A 12019-nucleotide genomic window follows, 5' to 3' on the forward strand; every position below is an offset into this window, starting at 1 on the left:
TAAATTACAGAGCAGCGGAGCAAGGGAAAGCAGCGAGTCCTCTATTCCCCTCCCTCTCCCACGGGCTCGGAGAGGAGCTGTCATCTGGACAAGAAACCTTCTGTGCTACCAAAGGTGCAGCTGGGTGATGGGGCAGGACTTTGAAGCCATCCAGCTTGCAGGAGGGCATTTATCCTCTTTGCAGCCTCTCCGGGGCGATGAAGCATTTTCGGGCACTCCAAGCTGCCCTGCGCTGCGGCCCTGGCCCTGCGTTTATCGGGATTAATTTGGATTGGGAAACGTGCACGCATTTTTCCAAGCGTGTGTCAAGGAAACAAAGCCCCTTCTTTCTGCTGGGGAAGCCCCACCCTTCTCTGCGGGTTTTTCCCCTCATTGTTCGGGGGAATTTGAGGGTGACCTAACGATGCGGTTAAATAAAAACTCGTTGAGCAAGATAAACATTGGGGAATTCACAGCATTCTCATGCTTCACCCTCCCCGGGCTGGGAAAGGAATGGGCCGGGTGGTAAATCTAAACCAGTCGGCAAACATTTTGCCTCACCTGCTCCTGGGCGGTGTAAGTTTGGGAACACATCCATGTTCCTAACCAGGTTGGTTTAATGTAAATACCAGGCATGCCGGAGGCGTCTGCGCTCTTCTTTGGAAATTGTACAGTTCAGAAGAGGGCTGGCTGCGTGCGGAGCTCCAAAGCCCCTGCTCGCTGCCTAAAATCTGCCCCGCAGCACCGGCGATGGAGGCAAACCTTCGGGTGGCAGAGGAAGAGCTGGGGAGAAGGGGCTGCCACGGCGCAGAGGGAGCTGCCGGTGTCGGATCCCGGCACCACCCTGTGCTCAGAGCCCAAATCACCGAGTGTTGCTGCGGGGATAAATCCCATGTTCGACAGGGAGGCCTGCAGAATGCACCCCGTAATTAGTAAATCACCCACACGCCTCCGGGCTCCCGATGGCTGGCTTTGCTCATGGGGCTGCCCTTACTCCATATCCCTGTCCCAAAAGCTGATGTGACCCCGGGAGCTGCGGAGCCGTAAATCCCCGCTTGTGCTCGGCCCCGGCGCTGCGCTGCGTGCCAGGGGCTGTAAGGGAAGCGGAGATTCTTGTGTGATGCTCTTCAGAATGAAGTGGCCCTTAAAGCTGTGCTATCAAGCTTAAACATTTCTAGGAATTATTGCAGGGGTGTGTTTTTTTTTTCTTTTTCTGTTTTTGAGGTTTGTACGTCTTTACGACGCTGAGGCAAATTGAAAGATATTGAGTAATTTTATCTTCCACGTATTTTAAGAGTCTGTCTGCGTTCTTGCCTGAAGTGGTTAGTTGGAAATAATTGGAATTACTGCTGCAGGGTTACCTGAGGACTGAGCTCACAGGGAGGAAAGCTCCTATCACCATCCTATCAGTGGTTCTGGTAGGTGACCCCAACATACCTGAACATTTTGGAGCTTTAAAACCCTCCATGAGTGCAGTTGGGTTCCTCTAGCTTTCTAAAGCCTCTGGGTCCCAGATCGGGTTACCAGAGAAATAAACTCCACGATTCTCTTGTTAATCTGAGGGATCTCTGAGCCAGCTCAAGTGAGCCCACGAAATACATGTAGGTATTTTGGGAGACAAAACTGAAAGTCGTGGGGGTGCTGAAAAGCCCTTTGAACGTGCACGTGGAAGTTTGCTTACAGGATCTGAAAAGGTTTAGATGGCTTACTAGGAAATACCTATCTCGTGTTCTTATTATATTTTTATTATTTTTCTTTCTATTATATTGATTTTCCAGCAAAACACGATCCCCAGTTGGGTGACCTTGTGTCACAGGGAATGCAGCAGCATATGTGAGCCTTGGGAAGCTGCAGCGCAGCAGCACGAGAGGCTCCAGCCTCGTGCTGCAGCCTGAGCCCCCCCGCTGGTGGATTTTCAAGATGTGCGAGGCTTTGGGGGTGCGTGCCAAAATGCTGGGGCTCTTGGAAGTGGATCCGGGTCAGCAATACTCGGCCATGACTTCCTAGAGCGCTCCTTTACAATAAGTCTTAAAAAATGTAAATATCAGGCATCTGCTGCTTTTCTTTGCCCATTTTGGCATTCTCTTCACTGGGGCTCGAGTCCTGGGGAAACAGCAAGGTGCTGCCCGTGGGTCTCTGATGATAACGGGGTGCCTTGAGTCAGACAGCTCGAGCTGGTAGCGTCGGCACCCAAATAGGCCTTGTGAGGCTTCCAGTATTAGCACGCGGCCGTCAGTGGACTTGGTTCTCTCTGAGTCACCGCTTCAGGTTGTTTCCAGACTCAGAGGGGGTATTTTGCGCGTTCAGGATGGGGAAGGGTTGGGGTGATGTTTGTTTTGAGCTAGGAGGCAGACTGGCACCGTAACTATTTTGGTCTGACCTCTGCAGGTCATCGGAAATTAATTGTCACAGCAGAGTTGTTCCTTAATTGATTACAACAGCCAACACAGGAGCGTGACAGCCTGTAAAGAAAAAGCTTGAGGAGCTGGGGGGCTTCTGAAGATGCAGGGTTTCAACTTCGTGTGTACCCTGGGTGAGCTGAGGAAGTTTATCTCAGGTAGTTTCCAGCCCCTAGGTGATGCTGGGCAGGTCCTGTGGTGCCTTGCCTTCGCTGTGAGAACTGGCACAGAGAAGTAAGGAGCTCGGTGCAGTGATGAGTGAAGCCGACCTCCCGGGGAAGGAAGAACCAGGCTGCTAAGCTGAATGTGTCTGAGGAAATTAATTGCACGTCTCTCTTCTGCATGACCCTCAGGATCCCCACACTGCATACAGTCGTTCCTGGGGAAACAGCTCCTGAAATGCTGCTGCTGACAGGGACCCTAGCAAGTAGCTGTGTTTCCCCTAAGTGGAGGCTAGATTTGTTTCCCCGTTAAGGAACCCGAGCGTCAGCTGGGAGGTTTCCAAGCACCTTCTCTGCTGTACAGCAGGGAAGATGAGGCACGGGACGCACAGCACTGGAACAGTGAACCCCGCGCCGGCCTGGGAACCTCCAGCCTCCTGCGGGTGCTGGCAGCCAGATGTGAGTAGCGCAGGCGTTTCCTCTCTGGCCGGCTCCGAGGAGTTGGAGGAGTTGATGCGTTCGCTCTGCACAGCACAGGAAGGACGATGCCGAGTGCTTGCACATCGGCCCAGGAGCCCTTCGTGTAACCCTTCAGCTCCCAGTTCAGCTCCATGCTCGCTGTTGCTGCTCTGGCATGCTGCTAGCCCTCCTGGTGTGGTGGCAGAGCTGTGCCGGGGGCTCCTTTGTACATCCAGCACCCCCAGAGCGCAGCAGAGCGAGCCCCTAGGGTCCCTCCTGGGAACACAGACGACCGTGGGGCTGTTGGAGGTTGAATGTCTTTGGGGTGGAAGCAAAGCCTGCCTCCTCAGGTCATCCAAGCACGATAAAGCCACGCGATCTGCTAAGAAAAGTCTGCTCCTGGGCTAACACAGCGGAGTTTAAGCTGGGGATCTCCAGAGATTAAACTCTCTCGATTGACCAGGCTGCAGCCTGTTGGGTGATAGTTAGGAGAACTTGTACCAGGGGTGCTAGCATGGTAACAGAGCTTAGCCAGTTCCTATAACTTCGTATCCTAATTGCAGAGGATTCATTGTTTTCTCCACGAGAGATCGCACATTTCAGCGGGGAACAAAAGAACCATTCCCAGCAGTCCTCAGTCGAGCTGTTTTATCCACACAGCGTGGAAAAAAGTTACAAATAATTTTGGTCAGTGGTTGTTGCTGGAGTTTCTCTTGGTGTCTCTGTACAAAGTAGACTCATGAGGATGACCGTCATGTACTTAGTATTTATTTCCTGGTAACTATTTGATTTTAAAACAGTTTTTAAACAAATGTTAAAAAAATAAACACGAGTTTTTTGTGTAGGTATACCTGTGGCTAGGAGCTACACGCATCATCTCCTGCCGTCTCAGTTGGTTGACCCATCGCCTTCTGCATGACTTTGACAAAGCCTCTTCTCTCGGTTTTCCAGGCAGAACCCAGACGTGCAGCTGCAGCTACAACAGAGACCACCTCACCACCACAGTCCGACGTCGTCCTTGACCTCCTTGGGATCTTTGACCCTGCTCCAGTCTCCGCCGCCATCCAGGCTGTCCCCTTCCCAGCACCAGCAGCCCCTGACTCCGAGCCAGGGAGATCCTGGCCTCCTGCCACGGACCCAGCAGCCCTTCTTGTCAAACCAAGTGCATCAGGGAGATCTCTACCGACTATGCCAGCCTTTTCTGGGCCCGCAGCAGCAAGGCGATTCCTATTCCGTAATGTCCAGGGCTCAGCAGATACCTTCCCCGTACCAACAGATGCAAGTAGATCCCTTTTCCATAGTTTCCAGGGCCCAGCAAATGGTGGAAATCCTGTCAGAAGAGAACAGGTCGCTACGACAGGAGCTAGATGGGTGTTACGAGAAGGTGGCCCGGTTGCAGAAGGTGGGTGTTCTGTGTCTGGTGGCATCCATAATTGAGGGATCTCATCTGCAGTTGTTACACTGCTTGCTTAAGGCTTTGATTTATCGACTTTAGAGTCTTTTTTATGTAGATTGATTAGTTGTATCCTGTGCCTTTGGGGGCAGCAGCTTAACTTCATCAGAAGATAGAATCAAATCCTTCAGTTTAATTCTAACAGCTAATTGACCGTGCTTAAAAGAGCATCCTCATCAGCTGTCGCCAAGAGACTGGCTGTTTGGCTTGCTTGATTAAAGCCAATGTTCCTATTTCCAGGATAGCAGCAGGCTTCCTTTCCCCAGCAGTCTGAAAGAGTTTAGAGACCGTGGGCAGGGCTCGTCTGAATCAGCACGAGGAGGTGGTCGCTCAAGTAGGCAACAGGGGGCATGGCTGCCAAACTGGCTGGCAGGACAGTGCGAGGAGGTACTGCTGCTCTGGCTGCGTTAGAGGCATTTGGGCTGCAGGGCTGAAACCAACAGTTCTGTCACTGAAGTCACGTAAAAACACCTCCCTTGATAGCACACAACTTCCACGAAAACTGACTGTCCTCTTTTGGATCAAGCTGTTTGCCACCTTTGGCTTTACAAAAAGAGAGAAAAACGAACCGGTGATGATAAAGCCCTCCTCCCACACATTTAAAAAAAAAAAAAAAAATCCAGTGAGAGCCATCAGCAATAGGCATGTGTGCGGATATTTTCACCACAGCCTCATAGAAATAACTTCTTGATGAGCAGTGGCTTAAAGTCGTGCAGCAGGTCAGCCTTGCTGCGCCGTGCAGCTGTGAAGAGGCTGGCGCTGCTTGCACTTCAGGACTTCGGTGGCCTTGCAGTGCTCTTTGCACTGAGCAGTCTCCCGGGACAGAAAAATGTGTGGCTGATTAAAACGCTGGAGTTCAGATGACCAGTGTGGCTTCCCACGCTGATTTATTTCCTACGTTACCTCTTTCCAGGGACATATGTTCATTGTGTTGTATTTTTTTTGGAAGGTTCCCGGCCAGGAAATGCTTTAGAGAAATGTTTGACAGCTTCCTGATAATGAAAGAAGGATAAAAATGAGCTCCCCTCCGTCCCCCAGTTGATGGCTTACCGATGGGGTTTGCCATTACGTGCATCCACACTTCTGCAGCAGTGCAAAACTGTGCCTGGCAAGGAGAGTCAGCAGTGAATCTCCTCCTGCTCCAGGTGATCAGCTGCTTGCCTAAGCTCACACCAAGAAGCTTTATGCTGAAGGCTACCAGCAGGAAGGAGAGAAACTCCTTTCCTACAAATGTTGCCCCCACTGAAGGAAATTGAACATTTAAAAACACAACCAAATTGTGGGAGTGCAAGCAAAGAACATCAGGAGGTTTTGTTGTGAATTTTGGACCATAACAATTACACAGCTACCGGGTTCCGCAGCAGTGCAGGGGCTGACACTTGCATTTTTTCGCATAGTTTTGTTCACCTTTCTCATTTAGTTTTACTGACCCAACGCAGTATCACATTAGCTGCTTATCTCATTGTTTTTTGCCCAACTTGACCAAAGCAGCGCCCAGCTCAGTAAGGACCAGGAGGCATTTGCCTCCTTCGGTTCATTGTCTGTGCTCTGATCGTGTTGGAGAAATAGTGCTGGAGTCTGGAAGGAGAGCCCAGATCTTCGTTTCAGCCGTTGTTGTTCCTAATGTAAAAGGATCCCTCAGGAACTGAGATTCTGTCATTTTATTTGATATATAGGTGTAGGTGGCTTTTATCTCAACAAAGAAAACAAGAGAAAGCAATCTCCTTTCTGAGGCTAAGTGAAAAGAATTGTTAGTGATAAAATAGTAAGCGCTTGTTTTCACTTTCACCGCAGCTGGAAACAGAAATTCAACAAGTTTCAGAGGCATACAAAAACCTGGAGAAGTCATCCTCGAAGCGGGATGCCCTGGAAAAGGCCATGAGAAACAAGCTGGAAGGAGAAATTCGTAGGCTTCATGATTTCAACAGGGATCTGAGAGGTAAACGAACCAAAACTTCTTTTCTTCGCTGTGATCTTTTTACTGCTGTGCTTACTCACCAGTCCAGCGTGGTGCTGCGGGAGTGTTTGCTGAGACAGTTGGGATATATTCAGTGCGTTCAGGTATATTCAGTAGGCTGGGATTTTAAGTGCTTGCTGGGAGCGTGGAAAAGACATGTTTAGGAGCGTGCTGTTGTCTCTCATTCCCAGCCTGTTTCTCATTGAGGAGAAACATGTGATAAGCCAAATACCATAAACCAGATGCAAGCCTGGAATTTTCTCGTCTTATATCCTAGACGCAATTTGTACAATTTGTTCAGTTTATACAAAAGGAGAGACCTTTTGCTGACTGCCTAATCCCACACCAGGCATGTTCACTTTATTTCCTGTCCAGTGACCCCTCTGCACTGACATACAAACTGCAGGCTGTCTGTTCTTCCTGAAGGCCTTGTCATTCCTTATCAATGCAGGCATCTGGTTTTTTGGATCCCCCTTTCTCTTGCAGAGATGTTGTTAGTGTCTGCTTCTTGCTAAGAGGCTGAGGGAGTGCGATGGCTGGCGAGGGAGGGCGGTGTCAAATAGTGTTTGACCTGAACGTGGGTCAAAGTGTAAGCAGTAGTTTGAAAGGCAAAAACCATCTGCAAAGCTAGATATGTAAAAGTGTGTAATCAGTCTTTTAAAATGTAAGCTTAATTTTTTATGAAAGCTCTCTGATTGTCCTGCGAGTCATCTGCTTTCTGTGCCCTGAGTCTCGTACCGTGCTCCCAGAAGCTGCTTTGCATCCAAGCAGTAAGGCCGTGCAGTGCTCGGTGCTATGGAGAAGGACAGCACACAAAGGCCTGCATTAAGTAATCTTACTCATAGTAAAACACAGCATAAACATTTCATTTTTATTTTTATAGACTGATATAAATTTCTAGTAGCCTGCAGCAGCAGAACACTTAAGCTATCCCTGGAATTGTATGTTTTTCCCTGAAGTCAGGTCATTAGACAACAGCGATTTAATCTTCTAGCTATTAAGATTTAGTGGAGGATTATAAGGGAATCTTTTAATTGCATGGTGAGATTTATTTGGGTGGGAAAAATAAGTTTATGTGGAGAGGGTTCTGAAACCATTCTTAATAAAACTCGTTATACAAAGACTGAAATGTCTCCGCTTCTTATACTGAAGTCTGTGAGGAGTCTTAACATTTACAAAAATAGAAAAAAATAAACTTACAAATTATGTTATAATCGTTCAAAGTAATTTCTTTGGAACTCCAGTCTGTTCTGTCTCCTTGGGAATATTTTCTCAAGGACATAATTAGAAACATTTCAAAAATGAGTGACAGCTGCTTGGTAGGCTTTTGACTTTGGTCTATGTAGAATGAGGAGATCCGTTCCCCTAGCTTGCATGTCCTGTGCAGATGCGAGTTTAACGCTTAAAAGTTTTTGATTCTTCAGCGTTTCTTTTCTTGAACAATTCTGCAGAACGTATGGAGACAGCCAACAAGCAGCTTGCGGAGAAGGAATTTGAGGGTTCTGAAGACAATCGGAAAACCATCTCTCAACTCTTTGCACAAAGTGAGTTACGCACTCGTTATGGGTCAGGAGAAGCGCTCCGGTCATCCCGGATAGGGTAAAAATGAGCAGGGTGGCACGGTTCAGATCTGTCAGTTTTCTACTGGGACAGAAATCAGGGCAGTGGCAGTCCAACACTGGCAGCGGAGGAAGGAGGACACGTTCAGTAATTCTTTCTGTATGCATGTATGGTCCATCTGACAGCGTTTACTAGGGATTTTGGAGCAAACAGAGCGTGTAGTTGCATTATAAAATTAGTGTTTGCTTCATAATGTGTAGGATAATTTGAGCAACTGTTTTGCTCCCTGAGAGCTTTGGAATTAAACCTTTCCAGGCTGGCAGGAGTCCTGGCATGAGTTAGGGCCGGTGGGACTGGAACGCTGTAGGTCTCGTATCTCTTTCCTCTTTAATTTGCTGCTGCACCATCCAGTTCGGCACAAATAAGGGGGATTAATCCTGCCTGCAGTATGCTGTTCTGCGTAAGGTCATGAATTTTGTCTGCAGCCGTGGATTTATCACAGGGCAAACCGAAACGACAGATGTGAAATGCTGCTTTTCCTTTGTGCTAAAATGTCTTGAGGCTGACGGCAGCGAGCCAACTTTCCTCTCATCCCATAGCGTGCTCTGCCCTTCTGACAATGCTCGCTTTTCTCCAATTGTTATATAAAAAGGTAATGCAATAAAATTGCAAAAGAGAGATTTTTCTGTGATGTAACACGTACTGCTGCTGCTCTGACAAGTGCTGCTGTCCCTCTCTTGGGTTGCCTTCAGCTTATTCCTCGTGGCTTACGCTGCAAGCAGGTGGCTGCCAGGGGGTGAACCCAGCTCTCCTGGTGGCAGTGGGCAGTCTGTGAGCTCCGTCTGGCTTTTGAGATCCGTAGATCTGCCCAGGGAGGTGGGGAGGCCAAAGCTCAGAAGCTTCAGGTGCCATTCCTACTTCTGGATGCACGTGGAAACCTTCGAGCTGCGTTTTGGCAGTCCCAGCATTTCTAGGGGGTGCCGCAGGCGCTTGTCAACGGAGCGGTACTCGTTTGGGGAAAAGTCTGGAGCAGAACCTCCAAAAGCCTGGCTGCAAGCAGTGACAGCTTAACAAACAGCCTGCTGGCGCTGATTGATACCTTCTGGCGTAATGCCACCCTGCATCAGCCCTGCCCATCTTCTGCAATGCATTGTAACGTGCTGACGCTGGCAGCAGCTCATTTCCTGGGTGGAGGAGAAATGCTGGGACAGGAGAGATGGGGAAAAGAGCAGGCTGGGGGTGCCTCGAGCCTTTCTCCCCGTGCCTTCTGTCACAGGCTAGCTCGTGGCAGTGGGGGTTCGCCCCGCAGAGTTCAGAGGTGCTGTTGGTGGACGGGTTTCTTCTGCAACCTGCGTGTGGGCTGCGCTGATTCCCTAGCAGAAGGGAATCTTCAGCTGCTCCGCGGTGCTAAAGCTTTGCTCTCGGCTCTCTGCTGGCAGAAGAAAGGGAATAATTGTGGTCCTGTAAATATAGCTATGCACATGCTTGCACAAACGGGCCTGTGTACTCCATATGCAGTCTGTCCTAACACCCAGGATCTAGTTCCTGTTTTTCAAGCCTTCCACTCCTTGTCCTCATTCCTTTGTCGTGGGATATTAGTTTCTGGAATGCAGTTTCTCTGGTGTCATCAGTGCTGGGTGTAGATCACTTGAGGGAGTATTCTGTGGTTATGTATATCCAGCGAGTGTGTTAATGTTATCATTGTGGCTGGTTGGCTCGAGCTGGGAATGACAACATATGCAGAGGACATCAGCTCTGTGTTGTGGCTTTGCTTTACACCCTTCTGTGATAATTTCTGCAGTCCCCAGTTATTTTATCCTGTTTAGTTTTTTTTTTACGAAGGCAGTTAACCTGTTCCGTGAGCACAGAGCACAGCTGCTCCCACTTGGTCCGGCTCTCTCTGGAGAAGTTGTGCTTGGAGAGACTTTAAAGCACGGGACAAAAACCTTTCCTGAACTGCAGGTTTGCTTTGAGCAGCTGCAGAACAGATACAGGTGCCCGGGTCCCGGCCCAGAGGGTCGTTTTTAAGGGCAGCAGAGGAAGACCAAGGAATTTTACTGCTCTGTCCTTTGGTGAAACTGCCAGCCAGGTGGGACAAATGGGTGTTTGGGCAGGAGGGCAGCTGCCCCAGGCAGAACAACCTTCCTGTTCGGAGGGTCAGCGTGAAGAAAAGGAGCACAGGTCTTTCAGGCACAAAAGCTCGCTACCTCCCTTCCCCAACCTGGGACATTAAGATCACCCAGTTTGTTTTCCAGGGCTGAAAGCTCAGAGGTGAAGAGGTGCCAAGCTTTGCAAACCGTCTGTATAATCAGAGCAAATTACCTAACTGTACTGAGTGATGCACCTTCTCGCTTAGCACTGAGGCATATTGTTACTTGAAGGTGCCGTGCTTGTTTTTCAGGGCTATCAATCCCTCTCTTCCTTCAAAGCCACATGCTTTTTTTCCCCCATAGCTACAGATTTGCATTCTCTGTCTTGTGAGAAGTCCCAGCACGAGGTGCCCCATCTTCCCTCCACCTCTGGAGGGAAGGACTCCTAAAAGCTGGGTAGAGAGGAGTGCTGTCCGTTGCTAACTCTCACCTTGTTTTGGTAGACAAGGAAACGCAGCGGGAAAAGGAGAAACTGGAAATAGAACTGGCTGCTGCGCGCTCCACCAACGAGGACCAGCGGAGACACATCGAGATCCGAGACCAGGCCTTGAACAACGCTCAGGCCAAGGTGGTGAAACTGGAGGAGGAGGTAAGGCAGCCGGGGGGGAGAAGCTGGGGTAGCTTGCATTCCAGTGAAAGCGACTGTGGGAATAAGTTCGTCTTGTGCAAATTACAAGGAAATCTGCTTGCTTCAAAGCTGTTTATATCGGCTTAGCTTTGTGTTGGTTAGCTAAGCCACTGAACGGCGCGCAGATAAGCCACAAGTCTGTATTTCCTTGTGAGTGCTTTCGTCTAGGCAGCCATGTTTCATTTTGTTTTAACTGATAAAAGTGGGCTGGGGCTGAAATCCCAGCCCTGGCAATTTCCTGAACTTGGCAGAAATTCAGATCGGAATGGACTTTTTAACTCATGGCAAATGAATGCAGCTTGTCCCCTTGCCAGGTGTTCCACTCACACCAGGTTGTGGTACACAGTGCAGATCGCTGCGTGTGCCCGGCCTGCATAATAAGCTGGGCATGACAATGACCTTGCTTGTTTTCTGTCCCTTTCCTCCCAGGAGAGGATAATGGAATTTGAGCTGCTTAGCAGGGCAGCTTTCACAGCGGTTTCTTTTGTAGCCTTGTCCCTGCCATTCGCACGTGGCTCTCACCTTGCTGCCCTTCTGCGTCATAGCGGCCGTCCTCTTTCCTCCCGCCTACTCCTTTCCTCTCCAAGGCTCCATTTCCCCCTCCCAGACCCTGCTTCCTCTACTCCTACTCTTCCTCCATAGAGAGCCCCCGGAGGAAATCTCATGGCCAGGCAGACTTCCTCCAGGGCAGGTTTATTCTCTCCTTCAGTTCTGCCATCTTCCTGCCTCCTGGTGCTCATCATCCCCCTCAGCTGAGCACTGCCTGCACCCACCTGCATCTTGCATTTTGGAGACATTCTTTAAACCTTCCCTTTGTCATAAACCCTCCCTTTATCAGCTTCTCCTCCTCTTTCTGCTTAGGATCCCAGTGTGCCAGCAGAGGGGGGATGGTCAAATACAGAGCGAGCATCCTCCTGTCTCATCTTGCCTGCCTTCTTTCTCTCCCAGGTGCCTTCTTAATTTTAGTCTGCTCTTCTCTGAGCTTTTACTTGCTTCAGTAGCTCTTCTGTTCTTTCTCCTGGACTGCCCTCACGGTCACTGCAAGCACTGCTGAGGCCATTTGGAGCATCCGCTGGCCGTGGTTCCTCACCGGGGAGCCAGCTTCCCTGCAATACAAATTATAACAATGAAGAGAGGAGAGCAGATTCAAAGGGACATTCAAGTATCACTGTCCCCATTCAGCCCCGCACACATCCGACAAGCCCATTGATTTCACGAGGACTGCAGCATTTCCTGGCAGGGCTGACTTGCACCTTGGCTGCTTTGGAGGAGC

General features: G+C 49.6%; 1 protein-coding gene across 5 annotated transcripts in view; it reads left to right on the forward strand.

Annotated features, from left to right (window-relative positions):
* The window catches only part of AMOT (angiomotin), a 57262-nt gene that overhangs the window by 28469 nt on the left and 16774 nt on the right, over positions 1-12019 (forward strand). For all 5 annotated transcript variants that reach the window (XM_082770598.1, XM_082770602.1, XM_082770601.1 and 2 more), the window contains exons 4-7: positions 3950-4400; positions 6246-6390; positions 7860-7952; positions 10562-10707. In XM_082770598.1, the coding sequence (XP_082626724.1) occupies positions 3950-4400; positions 6246-6390; positions 7860-7952; positions 10562-10707 (835 nt within the window). The remainder of the gene's footprint in view (positions 1-3949; positions 4401-6245; positions 6391-7859; positions 7953-10561; positions 10708-12019) is intronic.

Source organism: Aythya marila (assembly GCF_965140915.1).
Source record: "Aythya marila genome assembly, chromosome: 13".
NCBI classification, from domain to species: domain Eukaryota; kingdom Metazoa; phylum Chordata; class Aves; order Anseriformes; family Anatidae; genus Aythya; species Aythya marila.